Consider the following 23,814-nt stretch of genomic DNA (forward strand, 5'->3'; position numbering starts at 1 on the left):
TCGGGGGGGACCCAGGAGTTCGGGAGGGACCCAGGAGTTCGGGGGAGACCCCCCCGGTCCCCCCGAAAAAGTCCAAGTTGAGACGGGAGCAGCCAAGCGGGTTTACTGGCAGACCGGGGGGACCCAGGCGTCCGGGGAGGGACCCAGGCGTCCGGGCGACCCCTCCCCCTAAATTTGAGGGCACCCAGGCGTCCGGGTGTCCCCCCTCGGAAGGGACCCAGGCGTCCGGGAGTCACCTCTCCGGAATCTTGGAGGGGACCCAGGCATCCGGGTGGCCCCCCGCCAAGGGGACCCAGGTGTCCGGGGGGGGACCCAGGCGTCCGGGGGGTCCCCTCACTGCTGGGGGTCACCCAGGGGGGCCGTGGGCGCCCCCTCCCCCTCCATCAGCTCCTTGTAGCGGCGCTTGAAAAACCCCAACTTGGGGGGCAGGAAAATGGGGGGTGGGGGGTGAGGTGGGGGTGGGGCAGGAGGCCCCGCCCCCCCAGCCCCCCCAAGTGGGCGGGGCTCCCTAGGGCCACGCCCCCTCACCTTGTAGAGCCCCAAAGCCATGAGGCCCAGCAGCAGCAGCCCCCCCACTGTGCCCCCCAGGATGTGGGGCAGGGGGTTGGGGGGCTCCGGGCGCTCCAGCTCCGTCTGCACCTGCGGGGGGGACCCAGGCGTCCGGGGAACCCAGGCGTCCGGGAGACATAACCCACGAGGGACCCAGGCGTCTGGGACCCCCAACCCCCCCAACCGAGGGACCCAGGCGTCCGGGACCCCCAACCCCCCCAACTGAGGGACCCAGGCGTCCGGGACCCCCAACTCCCCCTCGATGCACCCCAGGGACCCAGGCGTCCGGGGGACCCACAAACCCCCACGAACCACCCCCCAGGGACCACCAGCCCCCCCAACCGAGGGACCCAGGCATCCGGGCCCCCCGGCCCGGGAGGGACCCAGGCGTCCGGGCCCCACCTGCAGCCGGTCGCCCCCCGCGCTGTTCCAGTATCTGCGCTGGTCGAACTGGAGCTGGGCCGAGCTCTGCAGCAGCGCCCGGGGCTGCTGGGCCTGGGGGGTGTGGGGAGATGTGGGGAGATGTGGGGAGATGGGGGAGATGTGGGGAGATGGGGGAGATGGGGGGAGATGGGGGAGATGGGGGGAGATGTGGGGAGATGGGGGAGATGGGGGGAGATGGGGGGAGATGGGGGAGATGGGGGGAGATGGGGGGAGATGGGGGGAGGTGGGGGGAGATGGGGGAGATGGGGGAGATGGGGGAGATGGGGGGAGATGGGGGGAGATGGGGGAGGTGGGGGAGATGGGGGAGATGGGGGAGATGGGGGAGATGGGGGGAGATGTGGGGAGATGGGGGAGATGGGGGGAGATGGGGGAGATGGGGGAGATGGGGGGAGATGGGGGGAGATGGGGGAGATGGGGGGAGATGTGGGGAGATGGGGGAGATGGGGGAGATGGGGGGAGATGGGGGAGATGGGGGGAGATGGGGGAGATGGGGGAGATGGGGGGAGATGGGGCAGCCGTGGGGCAGCCGTGGGGCAGGGGTGGTCACCCACATCCCCACTTTGTCCCTTGGCCTGGGGGGGGCTGGCGGGGGGGTGTCCCCCGCTGTGGCTGCCCCACGGCTGCCCCACATCCCCCCCCCGGCCCCACATGTCCCCACAGCCCCCCACAGCCCCCCACATCCTTCCCCATGTCCCCACATCCCACACATCCCCCCATATGTCCCCACATCCCCCCCCAGCCCCACATGTCCCCACATCCCCCCACATCTCCCCACATGCCCCCTAGCCCCACATCCCCCTCCATGTCTCCCCATGTCCCCGTATGTCCCCCCATCTCCCCCACGTCCCCACATCCCCCCCAGCCCCACATTTCCCCACATCTCCCCCCATCCCCTCCCCAGCCCCACACCCCCCACATCCCCCGCATCTCCCCCATGTCCCCTCATCCCCCCCAGCCCCACATCTCCCCCCATGTCCCCCCATGTCCCCCATGTCCCCCTATGTCCCCACACGTCCCCACATCCCCCCACATCCCCCCCATCCCCACATCTCCCCCATGTCCCCCCATCTCCCCCATGTCCCCCCATGTCCCCCCATCTCCCCCCACCCCCCGCCCCACTCACCATCCAGCCCAACCGGAGGGTCCCCCCCACCCTGACCCCCAAGCTCCGGGGGGGTCCAGGGGGGGCACCTGGCACCGCAGCTCCCGGCACCGGGCGACCGCGCAGTCCTGGGGTCACGGGGGGTCAGGGGGTCACGGGGAGGTCAGGGGGTCACAGGGGTCAGGGGGTCACGCGGGGTCAGGGGGTCATGGGGAGGTCAGGGGGTCACGGGGGGGTCGGAGGGTCACACGGGGTCAGGGGGTCATGCAGGGTGGGGGGTCGGGGGGTTCACGTGGGGTCAGGGGGTCACGGGGGGTCAAGGGGTCATGGGGGTCAGGGGGTCACGGAGGGTCAGGGGGTCACGTGTCAGGGGGTCACGGGGGTCAAGGGGTCACGGAGGGTCAAGGGGTCACGGGGGGTCAGGGGGTCACGGGGGATCAAGGGGTCACGCGGGGTCAGGGGGTCACGGGGGGTCAAGGGGTCACGGAGGGTCAGGGAGTCACGGGGGTCAGGGGGTCACGCCGGGTCAGGAGGTCACGGGGGGTCCAGGGGTCACGGGGGTCAGGGGGTCACGGGGGGTCAGGGGGTCACGCGGGGTCAGCGGGTTCGGGGCCCCCCGCCCCCCAGCGCGTGTCACTCACCAGCAGGGGGCGCTGGGGCAGCGGGGGGGGGTTGGGGACCCCCGGGTGCTCAGTGACCCCGAAACATTGAACCAGATCCTGGGGGGACACGGGCGTGTGGGGGGGGACACGGGGGGTGACCCCGATTTGGGGGGGGGTGACCCCGTTTTTGGGGGGGGCACAGACGTCACCTCCTCGGGTGTCACCTCCAGCTGCTCCCAAAGCCGCGTCCCCCCCAGCGCCGTGGGGACCAGGATGGTGACGTTGAGCGGGGGGACGCGGCCCCCCAGGAGCTTCACCTGGGGGGACCCAGGAGTTCAGGGGGACCCAGGAGTCCGGGAGGGACCCAGGAGGTCGGGAGGGACCCAGGAGTTCGGGGGACCCAGGAGTTCAGGGGGACCCAGGAGTCCGGGAGGGACCCAGGAGGTCGGGAGGGACCCAGGAGTTCGGGGGACCCAGGAGTCCGGGAGGGACCCAGGAGTTCGGGGAAGGACCGAGGAGTTTGGGAGGGACCCAGGAGTTCGGGGAAGGACCCAGGAGTTCGGGGAGAGACCCAGGAGTTCGGGAGGGACCCAGGCGTTCGGGCGGTGTCACCTGGTAACTGTGGGTGACGTTGGCTCTGTCCCTTCCGTTGGAAATGGTGACGAACTTGGTGGAGTCTGGGGCGCTGTGGGGGACATTGGGGACACGGGGGGGACATTGGGGGCATTGGGGACACGAGGGGCATTGGGGGGACATTGGGGACACGGGGGGACATTGGGGACGTGGGGGGGACACTGTGGACAGGGGGACATGGGGGACACAGGGAGCCGCTGGGGACGGGGGGACACTGGGGACACCTGGGGGGTCTTGGGGACACCTGGGGGGTTGGGGACATGGGGGGTGACACGGGGGTGACACGGGGGGTCCCTACCTGGCCATGACCACGGTGACCCCGACCTTGACCGGGATCCGCGCGCGATGTCCCCGCGGCCCCATCACCCCGTTGTCACTGCGGCGGGAAGTGACGTCACCGCGCATGTCCCCGAGTGTCCCCCCAAGTGCCACCACCCCTGTGTCCCCGTGTCCCCATGTCCCTGTGTCCCTGTGTGTCCCCCCCGAGCGCCACCACCCTCGTGTCCCCAAGCACCACCGCCCCCATGTCCCCATGTCCCTGTGTCCCCAAGTGCCACCACCCCCGTGTCCCCACGTCCGCGTGCCCCCGTGTCCCTGTGTCCCCGACCTGCTGGCGTTGGCCGTCACCTCCAGGACGTCCCCGAGCTCCGCGTGGGGGGACACGGACAGTGTGACGACAAAGGTCACCTGGGGACAGCGTTGGGGACATTGGGGTCGTTGGGGACAACAGGGGCAGTGGGGACACTGGGGGACATGGGGGCAGTGGGGACATTGGGGGACATTGGGGGACATGGGGGCAGTGGGGGACAATGGTGATAATGGGGACCTTGGGGACATGGGGATAATGGGACAATGGGGACATGGGGACAATGGGGATAATGGGGACATTTGGGGATAATGGGGACAATGGGAACTGGGGATAATGGGGATAATGGGACAATGGGGACATTGGGGACATGGGGATAATGGGGACACTGGGGGACAATGGTGATAATGGAGGCAATGGGGACAATGGGGACAATGGGGACATTTGGAGATAATGGGGACAATGGGAACTGGGGGTAATGGGGATAATGGGACAATGGGGACATTGGGGACATGGGGATAATGGGGACAATGGGACAATGGGGATAATGGGAGAATGGGGACAATGGGGACATGGGGACAATGGGGACATTGGGGACATTTGGGGATAATGGGGACAATGGGAACTGGGGGTAATGGGGATAATGGGACAATGGGGATAACGGGATAACGGGGACACTGGGGACATGGGGACATCTGGGGCCCCCACCTGGGCGCCGGCGCGGAAGATGGGGGGGTTGAGCAGGCAGTAGGTGGCTCCGTGTCCCGTGTCCCCCCGCCCTGTGTCCCCCCGTCCCTCGGGGGGCTCCGAACCACAGCGCAGGGACACGGGGCGCCCGGCGGCCTGGGGGACACGGGGGACATTGGGGGGTCAGGAGAGGGGACACGGCGGACACTCGGGGGTCAGGGGGTGACGGTGGCTTCTGGGGACAACTGGGGAGCTTGGGGACATCTGGGGGATCTTGGGGACTCTGGGGGACCCCCGGAGACCTTGGGGACATCTCGAGGGTCTTGGGGTCTCTGGGGGGACCTCAGGGACACCTGGAGACCTCGAGGACCCTGGGGACGTTGGGGACCCTGGGGACATTGGGGACCCTTGGGGGTGTTGGGGACCCCGGGGGGTGTTGGGGACCCGGGGGACATTGGGGACCCTGGGACGTTGGGGACCCCGGGGGGGTGTTGGGGACCCGGGGGACATTGGGGACCCAGGGGACGTTGGGGACCCTGGGGGGTGTTGGGGACCCTGGGACGTTGGGGACTCCAGGGGGGTGTTGGGGGCCCTGGGGACATTGGGGACCCTGGGGACGTTGGGGAGCCCGGGGGGGTGTCGGGGACCTGGGGATGTTGGGGACCCCAGGGGGTGTTGGGGACCCCGGGGGGTGTTGGGGACCCGGGGGACATTGGGGACCCGGGGGGTGTCGGGGACCCTGGGACGTTGGGGACCCCGGGGGGGTGTTGGGGACCCTGGGGACATTGGGGACCCTGGGACGTTGGGGACCCCAGGGGGTGTTGGGGACCCCGGGGGGGTGTTGGGGACCCGGGGGACATTGGGGACCCGGGGGGTGTTGGGGACCCTGGGACGTTGGGGACCCCGGGGGGGTGTTGGGGACCCTGGGGACATTGGGGACCCAGGGGACATTGGGGACCCCGGGGGGGTGTCAGGGACCCTGGGACGTTGGGGACCCCGGGACGTTGGGGACGTGGGGGTGTCGGGGACCCCGGGACGTTGGGGACGCGGGGACGTTGATGACCCTGGGACGTTGGGGACACGGGGGTGCCGGGGACCCCGGGACATTGGGGACCCTGTGGGGTGTCGGGGACCCCGGGATGTTGGGGACGCGGGGGTGCCGGGGACCCTGGGACGTTGGGGACGCGGGGGTGCCGGGGACCCTGGGACATTGGGGACCCCGGGACGTTGGGGACGCGGGGGTGCCGGGGACCCCGGGACGTTGGGGACGCGGGGACGTTGGTGACCCCGGGACGTTGGGGACGCGGGGGTGCCGGGGACCCCGGGACGTTGGGGACGCGGGGGTGCCGGGGACCTGCAGCAGCGTCCATCGCTGGTAGCGCAGCCCCCGGGGGTGGCCCAGGGTGACCAGGGCCCCGTACGAGTCCTCAGCGCGATTGGCCACGGTGACGGTGACACCCAGCGACTCGGTGACACCAACCACCAGGGTGTCCAGCCTGGGGACAGGGACAGGGACACAGTGACGGTGACACGGTGACAAGGACAGGGACACAGGGACAGGGACACAGTGACAGTGACACAGTGACAGGGACACCCAGCGACTCGGTGACACCAACCACCAGGGTGTCCAGCCTGGGGACAGGGACACAGTGACAGTGACAATGACAATGACACCACCAGCACCAGCGTGTCCGGCCTGGGGGGGACACGGGGGGTGACGGTGACATCGGGGGGGGTTGGGGACACTCTGGGGACACATTGGGGACACTGGGGACACTTGGGAACATGTTGGGGATACTGGGGGACAGTCAGGGACACGTTGGGGACACTCAGGGACACTGGGGGACACTCGGGGACACGGGGTCATTCGGGGACACTGGGGGCACGGGGTCATTCGGGGACACTCGGGGACACGGGGTCATTCGGGGACACTGGGGGCACGGGGTCATTCAGGGACACCAGGGACACGGGGTCATTCGGGGACACTGGGGACACGGGGTCATTTGGGGACACTCGGGGACACGGGGTCATTCGGGGACACTGGGGGCACGGGGTCATTCGGGGACACCAGGGACACGGGGTCATTCGGGGACACTGGGGACACGGGGTCATTCGGGGACACCGACCCCAGGGCGCAGGTCACGTCCAGGTCATCGGTGCAGACGCCGTCGGAGCCGCAGTTCTGCTGGAACGGCAGCTGGGGGACGGGACGGCCCGTCCATCTGTCCGGCCTCCCCCCCGTCCGTCCGTCTGTCCGGCCTCCCGCCCCCCGTCCGTCTGTCCGGCCTCCCCCCGGTCTGTCCGTCTGTCCGGCCTCCCCCCCCCGTCCATCTGTCCGGCCTCCCCCCCGTCCGTCCGTCTGTCCGGCCTCCCGCCCCCCGTCCGTCTGTCCAGCCTCCCCCCGGCCTGTCCATCTGTCCGGCCTCCCCCCCCCGTCCGTCTGTCCGGCCTCCCCCCCGTCTGTCCATCTGTCCGGCCTCCCCCCCGTCCGTCTGTCTGTCCAGCCTCCCACCCCCCGTCCGTCTGTCCGGCCTCCCCCCCTCAATCTGTCCGGCCTCCCCCCCCCGTCCGTCTGTCCGGCCTCCCCCCCCCAATCTGTCCGGCCTCCCCCCGCCCATCCGTCTGTCCATCCACCCTCGACGTCTCCGTCCGTCCGTCCCCTGGTGTCTCCTCATCCCTCCAGCTCCACAACGTCGGCATCCTGTGTCCCCATGTCCCCCTGTCCCCATTATCCCCATGTCCCCCTGTCCCATATCCCCCTGTCCCCATGTCCCCATTGTCCCCATGTCCCCACGTCCCCATGTCCCCACGTCCCCATTGTCCCCACGTCCCCATGTCCCCATTGTCCCCATGTCCCCATGTCCCCACGTCCCCTCACCGTGGCCGTTGTCCCACTGTCCGAGTTGGGGCTCAGCGCTGGTCTCAACCCCCAATGTCCCCATGTCCCCATGTCCCCATGTCCCCATTGTTTCCATGTCCCCATGTCCCCACGTCCCCACGTCCCCATTGTCCCCACGTCCCCATGTCCCCATGTCCCCATTGTCCCCATGTCCCCACGTCCCCACGTCCCCTCACCGTGGCCGTTGTCCCGGTGTCCGAGTCGGGGCTCAGCGCTGGTCTCAACCCCCAATGTCCCCATGTCCCCACGTCCCCATGTCCCCATGTCCCCATTGTCCCCATGTCCCCACGTCCCCATGTCCCCACGTCCCCTCACCGTGGCCGTTGTCCCGGTGTCCGAGTCGGGGCTCAGCGCTGGTCTCAACCCCCCGGCCACCCCCAGCGGGTCCCCGGTGGCCTCGTAGCTCAACTGCAGCTTCAGGGGGGTCAGCGTGTCCTCGGGACACCCCTGGAACCCCCGTGTCACCCCGTGTCACCCCTGGGACCCCCCGTGTCACCCCCACATCCCTATGGATGGGTGACCCCCCCGTGACCCCCATGATCCCCCCCGTCCCCCCCACGTTCCCACGGCCGGGTGACACCCCTGGGACCCCCGTGACCCCCCCGTGACCCCCCGCGTCACCCACCGCCAAGTTCACGGCCAAGCGCTGGCAGGTCCGGCCCAGCCCCAGGCTCAGGGTCCCGGTGACAACGGCGACGTCCCCGGGGAACACGGCGCGGACCTTCACACGGCCGGGGTCCAGTGACACCCGGTACCGCAGGGTGACAGAGACCTGGGAACCTGGGGACACGGGGACACGGGGGACATGGGGGACATGGGGGACATAGGGGACATGGGGGACATGGGGGACATGGGGGACATGGGGGACACGGGGTGCAGTGACACCCGGTACCGCAGGGTGACAGCGACCTGGGGACCTGGGGACACGGGGACACGGGGGACATGGGGGACATGGGGGACAGAGGGGACACGGGGGATACGGGGGACATAGGGGACATGGGGGACATGGGGGACATGGGGGACACGGGGTGCAGTGACACCCGGTACCGCAGGGTGACAGAGACCTGGGAACCTGGGGACACGGGGACACGGTGGGTTTGGGGGTCCTGAGGGTCCTGGGGGTGTTGGGAACATATGGGTGGCTTTGGGGACATCCGGGAGGTTTGGGGACATGTGGCTGGGTTTGGGGACATCCGGGGGGTTTGGGGACATATGGGTGGCTTTGGGGACATGTGGAGGGCTTTGGGGACATGTGGGGGGGTTTGGGGACATCTGGGGGTGTTGCGGACATCTGGGGGGGTTTGGGGACATCCGGGGGGTTTGGGGACATCTGGGGGTGTTGGGGACATATGGGTGGCTCTGGGGACATCCGGGGGGTTTGGGGACATGTGGCTGGGTTTGGGGACATCTGGGGGGTTTTGGGGACATCTGGGGGGTGTTGGGGACATCTGGGGGTGTTGGGGACATCTGGGGGGGTTTGGGGACATCCGGGGGGTTTGGGGACATATGGGTGGCTTTGGGGACATCCGGGGGGTTTGGGGACATGTGGCTGGGTTTGGGGACATCTGGGGGGTGTTGGGGACATCTGGGGGTGTTGGGGACATCTGGGGGGGTTTGGGGACATCCGGGGGGTTTGGGGACATCTGGGTGGTTTGGGGACATCTGGGGGGTTTGGGGACATCTGGGGGTGTTGGGGACATCTGGGGGGTTTGGGGACATCTGGGGGGTTTGGGAACATATGGGTGGCTTTGGGGACATGTGGGGGGGTTTGGGGACATGTGGGGGGGTTTGGGGACATCCGGGGGGTTTGGGGACATCTGGGGGTGTTGGGGACATATGGGTGGCTCTGGGGACATCCGGGGGGTTTGGGGACATCTGGGGGTGTTGGGGACATATGGGTGGCTTTGGGGACATGTGGGGGGCTTTGGGGACATGTGGGGGAGTTTGGGGACATCCGGGGGGTTTGGGGACATCCGGGGGTCTCACCGAAGGCGTCCGGGGTCTTCTTGGTGGCGCGGAAGCAGAGGGTGGCCTGGGCCACCTCCCGCGGGGACGCGTCCTCGTGGGGACACTCGGTGACCGCGGGGACCTCGCGGGGCTCGAAGGTCACGGCCACGCGGACCCGCAGCAGCGGGGGGGACCTGGGGGGACAACGGGCGTCGCGCGGCCGCCGCGGCCACGGGGGGTCCCCGAGGTGTCCCGGGTGTCACCTGAGCAGCAGGACCTGTCCCCAGGCGCCCACGGCCACGTCGGGCAGGTTGTCACCGGTCACGTCGCGCCCGCCGCTCAGGGACTGGCCGAAGAACCGGGGGGCGCTGGGGAAACGGCGCCCGGGGACGCGCTGGGGACAACGGGACGCGGGGACGTCGGGGGGACGCGGGGGGACGTCGGGGGGACGCGGGGTCCCCACCACCCAATGTGTCCCCAACAACCATGTCCCCAACACGTCCCCACCACCCAACATGTCCCCAACGTGTCCCCAACACCCACCGTGTCCCCATCACCCAACATGTCCCCAACATGTCCCCATAACCCATCACGTCCTCATCACCCAACGTGTCCCCAACAACCATGTCCCCAACACGTCCCCACCACCCAACATGTCCCCAACGTGTCCCCACCACCCAACGTGTCCCCAACATGTCCCCATAACCCATCACGTCCTCATCACCCAACGTGTCCCCAACAACCATGTCCCCAACACATCCCCACCACCCGTGTCCCCATAACCCAACGTGTCCCCATCACCCAATGTGTCCCCAACACCCAACGCGTCCCCACCACCCAACGCGTCCCCATCGCGTCCCCACCACCCAACGCGTCCCCACCACCCAACGCGTCCCCATCATGTCCCCACCACCCAACGTGTCCCCATCGTGTCCCCACCACCCAACATGTCCCCACCACCCAACGTATCCCCACCACCCAACGCGTCCCCACCACCCATCGCGTCCCCATCGTGTCCCCACCACCCAACGTGTCCCCATCGTGTCCCCCCCGCCCCACGCGTCCCCACCACCCAACGCGTCCCCATCATGTCCCCACCACCCAACGTGTCCCCATCCTGTCCCCACCACCCAACGTGTCCCCACCACCCAACGCGTCCCCACCACCCAACGCGTCCCCACCACCCATCGCGTCCCCATCGCGTCCCCACCACCCAACGCGTCCCCATCATGTCCCCACCACCCAACGCGTCCCCATCGCGTCCCCACCACCCAACGCGTCCCCATCATGTCCCCACCACCCATCGCGTCCCCATCGCGTCCCCACCACCCAACGCGTCCCCATCGTGTCCCCACCACCCAACGTGTCCCCATCGTGTCCCCACCACCCAACGCGTCCCCACCACCCAACGTGTCCCCATCATGTCCCCACCACCCATCGCGTCCCCATCGCGTCCCCACCACCCATCGCGTCCCCATCATGTCCCCACCACCCAACGTGTCCCCATCGTGTCCCCACCACCCAACGTGTCCCCACCACCCAACGCGTCCCCACCACCCATCGCGTCCCCATCGCGTCCCCACCACCCAACGCGTCCCCATCGTGTCCCCCCCGCCCCACGCGCCCCCACCGCCGCAGGTTTCCCCCCACCCGTCCCCACGTCCCACCTGGCTGTAGGTGCCCCCGACGCCGCCGCCGTCCCCCCGGAACACGTACACGGCGCCCGCCCCCCCGTCCTCCAGCGGGGCCCCCACGGCCACCTCGGCTCTGCCGTCCCCGTCCAGGTCCCCCAGCCTGGCCAGGGCGGCCCCGAACCGGCCCAGGGGGTCTCCGGGTTGTCCCCTCAGCGTCCCCGGGCACGGCAGCCGCCCCCCGCGGGGGCGCAGGGGACAGACGGACACGCGGCCGCCGCCACCGCCCCCAAAGAACATGGGGGCCCCCACCAGCAGCACCTCGGTGTGACCGTCGCCGTTGGCGTCCAGGGCCAGCAGGGACGCCCCGAAGTACGAGCCCACCTGGGGGGACACGGGGAATCGTGGGGACGGTGACGGCCCCTGGACGCCGAGGGGACACCGAGAGCTCCAGGAACCTCGACCACCATCTCCAGGACTTCATGGGGACACAAGTGTCCCCCAGGATCCTCATGGGGACGCCAACATCTCCAGCACCTCAACCAACATCTCCAGGACTTTATGGGGACACCAACATCTCCAGGATCCTCATGGGGACACAACTGTCCCCCACGTTCCTCATGGGGACATCAAGATCTCCAGCACCTCAACCAACATCTCCAGAACTTCACGGGGACACAAGTGTCCCCCAGGATCCTCATGGGGACACCAACATCTCCAGCACCTCAAACAACATCTCCAGGACTTCACGGGGACACCAATGTCCCCCAGGATACTCATGGGGACACCAACATCTCCAGCACCTCAACCAACATCTCCAGAACTTCATGGGGACACCAACGTCTCCAGAACCTCAACCAACATCTCCAGAACTTCCATGGGGACATCAGTGTCCCCCTGGTTCCTCCTGGGGACACCAACATCCTCAGGACTTTATGGGGACACCAACGTCTCCAGAACCTCAACCAACATCTGCAGAACTTCATGGGGACACCAATGTCTCCAGGACTCTATGGGGACACCAACGTCTCCAGAACCTCAACCAACATCTCCAGAACTTCATGGGGACACCAATGTCTCCAGGACTCTATGGGGACACCAACATCTCCAGCACCTCAACCAACATCTCCAGAACTTCACGGGGACACCAAAATCTCCAGGACTTCATGCGGACACCAAGATCTCCAGGACCTCATGGGGACACCAAGATCTGCAGGATCCCCAGCACCCCCACCCCCTCCCCCGAAGGTCCCCAGGCCCCGCCCCCGGCCCCGCCCTCACCTGCGTCCCGGTGGCCTCGGCCAGGAGGTCCCAGGTGTCCCCGTGGCGGCGCTGGACGAACAGCAGGAGGCGCCCGACGTGGCCGGACCGGGGGGCGCCCAGGGCCAGCGCCCGCCCCACAACCAGCGACAGCGACTCGGCCGCGTAACCTGGGGACGCGGGGACACGGGGGGACGTGGGGGACACGGGGGGACCCCAGAGCCAGAGGTGGTGGCCCCAGGATCCTGGTGGGGACGGTGGTGGCCCCAGGAACACGGTGGGGACACCAACATCTCCAGAACTTTATGGGGACATCAATGTCCCCCAGGATCCCCATGGGGACACCAATATCTCCAGAACTTCATGGGGTCACCGATGTCCCCGAGACACTCACGGGGACACCAATGTGGCCCAGGATCCCCATGGGGACACCAACATCTCCAGAACTTTATGGTGTCACCAACATCTCCAGCTTCTTTGTGGTGGCACCAATGTCCCCAGGATCCCCATGGGGACACCAACATCTCCAGAACTTCATGGGGACACCAATGTGGCCCAGGATCCTCATGGGGACACCAACATCTCCAGAACTTTATGGGGACACCAATGTCCCCAGGATCCCCATTGGGACACCAACATCTCCAGAACTTCACAGTGACACCAATGTCCCCAGGATCCCCATGGGGACACCAACATCTCCAGAACTTCATGGGGACACCAATGTCCCCAGGATCCCCATGGGGACACCAATATCTCCAGAACTTCATGGGGTCACCAATGTCCCCAAGACACTCATGGGGACACCAATGTGGCCCAGGATCCCCATGGGGACACCAACATCTCCAGAACTTCATGGGGACACCAATGTGGCCCAGGATCCTCATGGGGACACCAACATCTCCAGAACTTTATGGGGACACCAATGTCCCCAGGATCCCCATTGGGACACCAACATCTCCAGAACTTCACAGTGACACCAATGTCCCCAGGATCCCCATGGGGACACCAACATCTCCAGAACTTCATGGGGACACCAATGTCCCCAGGATCCCCATGGGGACACCAATATCTCCAGAACTTCATGGGGTCACCAATGTCCCCAAGACACTCATGGGGACACCAATGTGGCCCAGGATCCCCATGGGGACACCAACATCTCCAGAACTTCATGGGGACACCAATGTCCCCAGGATCCCCATGGGGCCACCAATGGCCCCCAGGATCCCCATGGGGCCACCAACACCTCCAGAGCTCCACGGTGACACCGGTGTCCCCAGGTGCCCCCCAGGCACACCGCTCACCCGCGTAGGCGTCGCTGGTGTCCCCGGTGTCCCCGTGCGACGCGTTGACGAACGCGGTGTCCCCTCCCGCGCCGACGACGAGAGCCCCTCCGGACCAGTCGTAGGCGCCCACCGCTCCCAGTACGGCCCCGACCTGCCCCGGTGCAGAGCGGAGGGGGCGCCGTGGGACGGGGGCGGCGGGGGCGGCCCGGGGGACACGGGGGACACGGGGGGACACGGGGGGACACGGAGGACACTCATGGGGGTCAGCGCTGGGGGGGACCCGGGGGACACGGGGGGACACTCATGGGGGTCAGCGCTGGGACGGGGGGACACGTGGGGACACTCACAGGGGTCACCGGTTGGGATGGGGGGACATGTGGGGACACGTGGGGACACGTGGGGACACTCATGGGGGTCAGCGTTGGGAGGGGGGGACACATGGGGACACGGGGGGACACGTGGGGACACTCATGGGGGTCAGCGTTGGGAGGGGGGGACACGTGGGGACATGTGGGGACACTCACGGGGGTCAGTGGTGGTGGTGGGGGGACCCGGGGGACACGTGGGGACACGTGGGGACACTCATGGGGGTCAGCGCTGGGACAGGGGGACCCGTGGGGAGCCGGGGGGACACTCACGGGGGTCAGAGCTGGGATGGGGGGACCCAGGGGACCCGGGGGGACACTCACGGGGGTCAGTGGTGGGAGGGGGGGACCCGGGGGGACACTCACGGGGGCCATCAGGGCGCTCAGCCCCTCCTGGGCCATCTCCAGCTGGAACGAGCTGCTGTGCGCCGAGCGGGTGCCTGCGACCACGCGGCGGGACAGACGTCTCCAAACACGGCCGTCCGTCCGTCTGTCCATCCATCCCCACCCGTCCATCTGTCCATCCATCCCCACCCGTCCGTCCATCCGTTCATCCGTCCATCCATCCCCACCTGTCCATCCATCCCCACCCGTCCGTCCATCCATTCATCTGTCCATCCATCCCCACCCGTCCGTCCATCCATTCATCTGTCCATCCATCCCCGCCTGTCCATCCATCCCCACCTGTCCATCCATCTGTCCATCCATCCCCACCCGTCCGTCCATCTGTTCATCTGTCCATCCATCCCCACCTGTCCATCCATCCCCACCCGTCCATCTGTCCATCCATCCCCACCCGTCCATCCATCTATCCTTCTGTCCATCCATCCCCACCCGTCCGTCCATCCGTTCATCTGTCCATCCATCCCCGCCTGTCCATCCATCCCCACCTGTCCGTCCATTTATCCTTCTGTCCATCCATCCCCACCCATCCGTCCATCCGTTCATCTGTCCATCCATCCCCGCCTGTCCATCCATCCCCACCCGTCCGTCCATCCGTTCATCTGTCCATCCATCACCACCCGTCCGTCCATCCGTTCATCTGTCCATCCATCCCCGCCTGTCCATCCATCCCCATCTGTCCATCCATCTGTCCATCCATCCCCACCCATCCATCCATCTATCCTTCTGTCCATCCATCCCCACCCGTCCGTCCATCCGTTCATCTGTCCATCCATCACCACCCGTCCGTCCATCCGTTCATCTGTCCATCCATCCCCGCCTGTCCATCCATCCCCACCTGTCCATCCATCTGTCCATCCATCCCCACCCATCCATCCATCTATCCGTCTGTCCATCCATCTCCACCCGTCCATCCGTCCACCTCCAAACACATCTGTCTGTCCATCCATCTCCATCCACCTCCAACCCCGTCCACCCAACCCAAACCCCTCCATCCATCCATCCATCCATCCATCTGTCCCCCTGTCCATCCGTCTGCAGGTGGGCAGGGCCACGCCCCATGGCCACACCCATGGCCACGCCCCCTCCCATGGCCACGCCCCCGCACCCTCGATGGCGAAGATCTTGTCCTGCAGCTGCTGCTGGATCCCCCGCAGCGCCTGGAAGTTGTCGACGCGGAAGACGTGGTGGGACGGCGGGGGGGACGCGATGGTCTGCAGCTCCCGCAGCGCCTCGGTGTCGCGGAACGCCCTGCCCACCTGCCGACACACGGACACGGGCGCCATGAAGGGACGGACAGACGGGTCGGGGGGTTTGGGGTGGGTGGGCGAGGTTGGAGAGGGACAGAGAGGTTGGGGCTGGATGGAGGTGTTGGGGATGGGTGGAGATGGATGGAGATGTTGGGGATGGATGGAGATGGATGGAGATGTCGGGGATGGACGGAGATGTTGGGGAGGGATGGACAAGGTTGGAGATGTTGGGGATGGACGGAGATGGATGGAGATGTTGGGGATGGACGGACAAGGTTGGAGATGTCGGGGATGGATGGACAAGGCTGGAGATGGATGGAGATGTTGGGGATGGATGGACAAGGTTGGAGATGTTGGGGATGGATGGACAAGGTTGGGGATGGATGGGCAAGGCTGGGGATGTCGGGGATGGATGGAGATGTTGGGGATGGATGGACAAGGCTGGGGATGTCGGGGATGGATGGAGATGTTGGGGATGGATGGACAAGTTTGGGGATGTTGGGGATGGATGGACAAGGTTGGGGATGTTGGGGATGGATGGAGATGTTGGGGATGGATGGACAAGTTTGGGGATGTTGGGGATGGATGGACAAGGTTGGGGATGTTGGGGATGGATGGAGATGTTGGGGATGGATGGACAAGGTTGGGGATGTTGGGGATGGATGGAGATGTTGGGGATGGATGGACAAGGCTGGGGATGTTGGGGATGGATGGACAAGTTTGGGGATGTTGGGGATGGATGGAGATGGGATGGACAGATAGAAGTGTTTGCAGATGGACAGATGTATGGACAGAATGGGGTGGATGAGGGGACATTGGGCACGTTGGGATGGACACAGGGACATTGGGGACATGTCCTTCAACCCAATGGCGCAGCAGGTGACGTTGTGATGAACAAGGGGCCATTGGGGACCTTGGGGACCTTGGGATGGCCAAGGGGACATTTGGGACATTGGGGTGGCCAAAGGGACATTGGGGACACGTCCCTCACCCCAATGGCACAGTGGGTGACACTGGGATGGACATGGGGACATTGGGATGGACACGGGGACACTGTTGGGGACGTGTCCTCACCGCGATGGTGCAGTGGGTGACATTGGGATGGACATGGGGACATTGGGATGGACACGGGGACGTTGGGATGGACACGGGGAAGTTGGGGACACTGTTGGGGACATTGGGGACACGTCCTCACCCCGATGGCGTAGCGCGTCACCCCCATCCTCTCGGCCAGCGGGATGACCTCCTCGAACTCCAGCTCGTCGTCGAACTTCTTCCCGTCCGTGATGACGACCAGGACCTTGGTGGCATCGGCGCGCGCGCCCTTGCCGGGGACAAACGTGTGCGTCCTGGCGGGGACATGTTGGGGACGTGTCCTCACCCCGATGGCACAGTGGGTGACATTGGGATGGACACGGGGACATTGGGATGGACAAAGGGACATTGTTGGGATGGACAAGGGGACATTGTTGGGATGGACAAGGGGACATTGTTGGGATGGACACGGGGACATTGGGATGGACAAGGGGACATTGGGATGGACAAGGGGACATTGCTGGGATGGACACGGGCATGTTGGGATGGACACGGGGACATTGGGATGGACAAGGGGACATTGTTGGGATGGACAAAGGGACATTGTTGGGATGGACACGGGGACATTGGGATGGACAAGGGGACATTGGGATGGACATGGGCACGCTGGGATGGACACGGGGACATTGGGATGGACAAAGGGACATTGTTGGGATGGACACGGGGACATTGGGATGGACACGGGGACATTGGGATGGACATGGGCACGCTGGGATGGACACGGGGACATTGGGATGGACAAGGGGACATTGTTGGAATGGACAAGGGGACATTGTTGGGATGGACATGGGGACATTGGGATGGACACGGGGACATTGGGATGGACAAGGGGACATTGTTGGGATGGACATGGGGACATTGGGATGGACACGGGGACGTTGGGATGGACACGGGGACATTGGGATGGACAAAGGGACATTGTTGGGATGGACAAAGGGACACTGGGATGGACACAGGGACATTGTTGGGATGGACAAGGGGACATTGTTGGGATGGACATGGGGACATTGGGATGGACACGGGGACGTTGGGGTGGCCAAGGGGACACAGTTGGGGACGTGTCCTCACCCCGATGGCACAGTGGGTGACATTGGGATGGACATGGGGACATTGGGATGGACAAAGGGACATTGCTGGGATGGACACGGGGACACTGTTGGCGCCGGGGGGCGCCGGGGACGCGGGGGGGACGCGGGACGCACAGCACGTGGCGGATGGCGCTGGCCGTGCGGGTGGTCCTGCCCAACTGCCGCACCGGCGCCAGCAGCGCCGCGGGGTCCGCGGCCGAGCGGAACGTGGAGAAGTTGAAGTGGTCGACGATGAGGTGGGAGAACTGGGACAGGGCGAACTGGGGGCGGCGGGGGACACGCGTGGGGCCGCGGCCCGGGAGGTGGGACCCCACGGGATTCCACCCCATGAGATGTCACCCCATGAGATGGAACCCCACGAGATGTCACCTCCATGAGGTTCCACCCCACGAGATTCCACCCCATGAGATGTCACCCCATGAGATGGAACCCCACGAGATGTCACCTCCATGAGGTTCCACCCCACGAGATTCCACCCCATGAGATGTCACCCCATGAGATGGAACCCCACGAGATGTCACCTCCATGACGTGAAGCCCCATGAGATGCCACCTCCATGAGTTGTCACGTCCGTGAGACTCCACCCCATGAGATTCCACCCCATGACACATCACCCCATGATACAGGACCCCATGAGACGTAACCCCATGAGATGGGACCCCATCAGACGTCACCCCATGAGACTCCACCCCACGAGATTCCACCCCATGAGATTCCACCCCGTGAGACGTCACTCCATGGGATGCCACCCCATGAGATGTCACCTCCATGAGACGTCACCCCATGACACGCCACCTCATGACACGTCACACCATGAGACATCACCCCATGAGACGTCACCCCGTGAGATTCCACCCATGGGATTCCACCCCATGACCTGTCACCCCCATGAGATTCCACCCCATGAGACACCACCCCATGATCTGTCACCCCCATGAGATGCCACCCCATGAGATTCCACTCCATGAGACGCCACCCCATGAGATGCCACCCCATGAGATTCCACTCCATGAGACGCCACCCCATGAGATTCCACCCCATGAGATGCCACCCCATGATCTGTCACCCCCATGAGATGCCACCCCATGAGATTCCATTCCATGAGACGCCACCCCATGAGATGTCACCCCCATGAGATTCCACCCCATGAGATTCCACCCCATGATCTGTCACCCCCATGAGATGCCACCCCATGAGATTCCACTCCATGAGACGCCACCCCATGAGATGTCACCCCCATGAGATTCCACCCCATGATCTGTCACCCCCATGAGATGCCACCCCATGACCCGTCACCCCACGACCTGCCACCCCACGAGACGCCACCCCGGCCGCCCCCGGCGCCGCCCCCGGCCGCACCTGCGTGTCCGTGCCCTTGAACCTCCTCATGACCTCCAGCACGAAGCTCTTCATGGTGGCGAAGTCCTGGGGGCTGATGCTGCCCGACCCGTCCACCAGGACCGCGATGTCCGAGCGGCGCCGCGGGCACTCTGCGCGGCGGGGACGTCACCGCGGACACCGTGTCCCCGTGTCCCCCTGGTCCCCCGTGTCCCCCATGTCCCCTGTGGCCCCCGTGACCTCCTGTGTCCCCCGTGTCCCCCGTGTCTGCTGTGGCCCCCGAGACCTCCCGTGTCCCCCATGTCCCCTGTGTCTCCTGTGTCCCCCTGGTCCCCTGTGTCCCCCATGTCCCCTGTGTCTCCCGTGTCCCCCCATGTCCCCCTGGTCCCCTGTGTCCCCCATGTCTCCTGTGTCTCCTGTGTCCCCCTGGTCCCCTGTGTCCCCCATGTCCCCTGTGTCTCCCGTGTCCCCCCGTGTCCCCCTGGTCCCCTGTGTCCCCCATGTCCCCTGTGTCCCCCTGGTCCCCTGTGTCCCCCGTGTCCCCTGTGGCCCCCGTGACCTCCCGTGTCCCCCGTGTCCCCTGTGGCCCCCGTGACCTCCTGTGTCTCCCATGTCCCCTGTGTCCCCCATGTCCCCTGTGTCCCCCCATGTACCTGTGCCCCCTGTGCCCCCCGTGACCTCCTGTGTCCCCCTTGCCCCCCATGTCCCCCATGTCCCCCGTGTCTCCCGTGTCTCCCATGTCCCCCATGTTCCCTGTCCCCATGCCCCCGTGTCTCCCGTACCCCCTGTGTCCCCCCGTGTCCCCCACGTCCCCCGTGTCCCCATGTCCCTCATGTCCCCCATGTCCCCCCATGTCCCCCATGTCCCCCGTGCCCCCCATGTCCCCCATGACCCCCGTGCCCCCCGTGTCCCCCATGTCCCCCGTGTCCCCCGTGCCCCCCATGTCCCCCGTGTCCCCCATGTCCCCCGTGTCCCCCGTGTCCCCCATGTCCCCCGTGTCCCCGTACCTGGCGGGGCCGCCGGGAGGCGCCGCAACGGCCGCAGGGTGGGATCCAGGACGACGCAGAAACCGCGGACGTGGACGTTGTGACCACAGAGCTGGGGGGCGGTGGGGCCGCAAACCTGGGACGGACACGGGACGGACACGGGGACGGACACGGCGACGGGTCGGGGGGTTTCATCTCATGTCACCTCCATGAGATGGGACCCCATGAGACGTCACCCCATGAAATGTCACCCCATGAGACGTCACCCCATGAGATGGGACACCATGAGACATCACCCCATGAGATGTCACCCCCATGAGACGTCACCCCATGAGACGTCACCCCATGAGATGGGACCCCATGAAACGTCACCCCATGAGATGTCACCCCATGAGATGGGACCCCATGAGACGTCACCCCATGATCTGTCACCCCCATGAGATGTCACCCCCATGAGACGTCACCCCCATGAGATGTCACCCCATGAAACGTCACCCCATGATCTGTCACCCCCATGAGACGTCACCCCATGAGATGGGACCCCATGAAACGTCACCCCATGATCTGTCACCCCCATGAGATGTCACCCCATGAGATGGGACCCCATGATCTGTCACCCCCCTGAGACGTCACCCCATGAAATGTCACCCCCCTGAGACGTCACCCCACGAGATGTCACCCCATGAGACGTCACCCCCACGAGATGTCACCCCACGATCTGTCACCCCCGTGAGATGTCACCCCATGAGATGGGACCCCATGAAACGTCACCCCATGATCTGTCACCCCCGTGAGATGTCACCCCATGAGATGGGGCCCCACGATCTGTCACCCCATGAGATGTGGCCACACGCCGCGGGACGGACCCAAAACCACCGGGTCTCACCCCAAACCACCCGCTCGGCTCAAACCTCCTCGGTGCCACCCCAGGAAAACCCGCTCGGGGAAAATGCCTTGAGGCGACCTCAGAAAGGGCAACTTTGGGCTCAGAAAGGCCAACTTTGGGCGCAGAAAGGGCAACTTTGGGTGCAGAAAGGCCAACTTTGGGCTCAGAAAGGGCAACTTTGGGCTCAGAAAGGGCAACTTTGGGCGCAGAAAGGGCAACTTTGGGCTCAGAAAGGGCAACTTTGGGCGCAGAAAGGGCAACTTTGGGCGCAGAAAGGGCAACTTTGGGCTCAGAAAGGGCAACTTTGGGCGCAGAAAGGCCAACTTTGGGCGCAGAAAGGGCAACTTTGGGCGCAGAAAGGGCAACTTTGGGCTCAGAAAGGGCAACTTTGGGCGCAGAAAGGGCAACTTTGGGCTCAGAAAGGGCAACTTTGGGCGCAGAAAGGCCAACTTTGGGCGCAGAAAGGGCAACTTTGGGCGCAGAAAGGCCAACTTTGGGCGCAGAAAGGGCAACTTTGGGCGCAGAAAGGCCATCTTTGGGCTCAGAAAGGCCAACTTTGGGCTCAGAAAGGGCAACTTTGGGCTCAGAAAGGGCAACTTTGGGCGCAGAAAGGCCAACTTTTTGGGCGCAGAAAGGGCAACTTTGGGCGCAGAAAGGCCAACTTTTTGGGCGCGGAAAATCCTATTTTGGGTGCGGAAAGGCCCATTTTGGGCACGGAAAATCCTATTTTGGGCGCAGAAAGGCCAATTTTGGGCGCAGAAAATCCTATTTTGGGCGCAGAAAGGCCCATTTTGGGCGCAGAAAATCCTATTTTGGGCGCGGAAAGGCCCATTTTGGGCGCAGAAAGGCCCATTTTGGGTGCAGAAAGGCCCATTTTGGGCCTGCCCTCCCCCCCCGCGTGTCCCGGTTTCGGGGTCCCCCCCACGTCCCCCCGCGTCCCCCGCTCACCAAGGCCTCGGTGTCCCCGGCCGCCAGCGCCAGCCCCAGCGACGCGTTGGGGGCCCCTGTGGGGACACGGGGGGGGGGTCACCCCCTTTTCCTGGGGGACCCAGGCGTCCGGGTGGGGGCGGGGGACACGGGGGGGGTCTCACCGGTGACAGGGACCTCCTGGCACGTCCCCGAGCGCTGGCGGCACCAATAGACGGACCCCGAGCGGTCGACGCCGTCGCGGCGCAACGGGGCACCCACCAGCACCCTGCGGGGGATTTGGGGGGAATTTGGGGGAATTTTTCGGGGTGTCCCCCCCCACCCCGCACCCCCGGGGTGTCTCCTCACCCGTCACCGAACTGGGTGACGCTGTGACCGAAGGCGGCGACGGCATCACCGACGAACGTTGTCACCGACTCCACGTCCACCCCGGTGCCACCGCAGGTCAGCGCTGGGGAGGGCGGAGAAATGGACCCAGGCGTCCGGGACCCCCACCCCAAATAGGGGACCCAGGCGTCCGGGCCTCCAAACCCTGAATAAGGGACCCAGGCGTCCGGGTCCCCCACCCCAAATAGGGGACCCAGGCGTCCGGGCCTCCAAACCCCAAATAAGGGACCCAGGCGTCCGGGCACCCACCCCAAATAGGGGACCCAGGCGTCCGGGACCCCCACCCCAAATAAGGGACCCAGGCGTCCGGGCTCCCACCCCAAATAAGGGACCCAGGCGTCCGGGCCTCCAAACCCTAAATAAGGGACCCAGGTGTCCGGGTCCCCCACCCCAAATAAGGGACCCAGGTGTCCGGGCACCCACCCCAAATAGGGGACCCAGGCGTCCGGGCACCCACCCCAAATAGGGGACCCAGGCGTCCGGGACCCCCACCCCAAATAGGGGACCCAGGCGTCCGGGCTCCCACCCCAAATAGGGGACCCAGGCGTCCGGGCCTCCAAACCCTAAATAAGGGACCCAGGCGTCCGGGCTCCCACCCCAAATAAGGGACCCAGGTGTCCGGGTCCCCCACCCCAAATAGGGGACCCAGGCGTCCGGGTCCCCCACCCCAAAATAAGGGACCCAGGCGTCCGGGCACCCACCGGCCCCCAGGAGGACGAGGAGCCGCCGGACGGACGCGGTGACAAGACGGACGGACATGGTGACAATGGGGACACGAAGGAGAAGTTGGGTTGTCACCAGCACCCCCACCCCGCCTTGTGCAACCGCGGTGACGTCACCAACTTCCCGTCCCCTTGGGGACAGCGGCCCCTCCCCCGCCCGGGGCCCTTTGGCGACCCCCACGGGGTCACTGGGGGGCCGGGGGGTCACCGGGGGGTCAGCGGGGGGTCAGCGGGGGGTCACGGGGTCACCGGGGGGCGTTGGGGTCACCGGGGTCACCGGGCCCTTGTGGCCCCCGGACCCCCCAAGGACGGGACGCGGGGGGCGGCCCCTCCCCCACAGCGGCACCCCGGTCCGCCGCCCCTCCCCCACATCCGCCCCACGCGCCTCGGGGGAAAAAAAGCGGCTTTTTGGGGAAAAGGAGCTTTTGGGGAAAAGGGACTTGGGGGGAAACCGGGGGGGAGGGGAGGAAAACGAGCTTTTCTGGGGGGAAGAAAAGGGGCTTTGGGGTGACAAAGGCGCTTCTGGGGGGTGAGAAAAGGTGCTTTGGGGGGGTGGAAACGGGGCTTTTGGGGCGAAAAAGGGGGGTTTTGGGGGGGGAAAGGGTTTAGGATGGAAAAGGGGCCTCTGGGGGTCACAGGCGCCCCCAGTCCCCCCCAATCCCCCCAGTTCCCCCCATTGCCCCCCCAGTCCCTCCCGGTCCCCCCAATTCCCCCCCGTCCCTCCCAGTTCCCCCAGTTCCCTTCC

The 23,814-nt window shown here is 66.0% G+C and overlaps 1 protein-coding gene across 4 annotated transcripts; it reads right to left on the minus strand.

Annotated features, from left to right (window-relative positions):
• Positions 1-89: 89 nt before the first annotated feature.
• On the minus strand, positions 90-23,777 carry LOC136001224 (integrin alpha-X-like). 4 transcript variants are annotated; one of them, XM_065655319.1, is made up of 29 exons: positions 23,049-23,777; positions 22,309-22,411; positions 22,125-22,228; positions 21,982-22,037; positions 20,169-20,283; positions 19,183-19,313; positions 17,938-18,083; positions 16,836-16,989; positions 15,499-15,649; positions 14,355-14,428; positions 13,642-13,774; positions 12,362-12,510; positions 11,210-11,464; positions 9,713-9,843; positions 9,489-9,643; positions 8,128-8,282; positions 7,818-7,949; positions 6,730-6,800; positions 5,958-6,099; positions 4,625-4,759; positions 3,938-4,017; positions 3,629-3,706; positions 3,310-3,382; positions 2,907-3,014; positions 2,737-2,814; positions 2,117-2,223; positions 952-1,044; positions 529-639; positions 90-417 (listed from the first exon to the last, which is right to left on the minus strand). In XM_065655319.1, exons 1-29 carry the CDS (start codon positions 23,104-23,106, stop codon positions 384-386), a joined length of 3,312 nt encoding a protein of 1,103 aa, XP_065511391.1. In that variant the 5' UTR covers positions 23,107-23,777; the 3' UTR covers positions 90-383. The 4 variants fall into 4 exon arrangements, with proteins under 4 accessions (XP_065511391.1, XP_065511390.1, XP_065511392.1 ...); XM_065655318.1 differs by having other exon boundaries at positions 11,117-11,464; XM_065655320.1 differs by lacking the exons at positions 2,737-2,814; positions 2,907-3,014; positions 3,310-3,382 and having other exon boundaries at positions 11,117-11,464.
• Between the last annotated feature and the right edge of the window lie 37 nt (positions 23,778-23,814).

This window comes from Caloenas nicobarica, chromosome 38 (genome assembly GCF_036013445.1).
Source record: "Caloenas nicobarica isolate bCalNic1 chromosome 38, bCalNic1.hap1, whole genome shotgun sequence".
In the NCBI taxonomy this organism is placed as follows: Eukaryota; Metazoa; Chordata; class Aves; order Columbiformes; family Columbidae; genus Caloenas; species Caloenas nicobarica.

Excerpts from the sequence above, each read along its gene's own strand:
- LOC136001224 (XM_065655318.1), bottom strand. The coding sequence starts at position 23,106 with ATGTCCGTCCGTCTTGTCACCGCGTCCGTCCGGCGGCTCCTCGTCCTC. Across the intron at positions 1,045-2,116 it reads CCCTCCGGTTGGGCTGGATG|GCCCAGCAGCCCCGGGCGCT; the intron begins GTGAGTGGGGCG and ends CACACCCCCCAG. Across the intron at positions 640-951 it reads CGGGGGGCGACCGGCTGCAG|GTGCAGACGGAGCTGGAGCG; the intron begins GTGGGGCCCGGA and ends TCCCCCCCGCAG.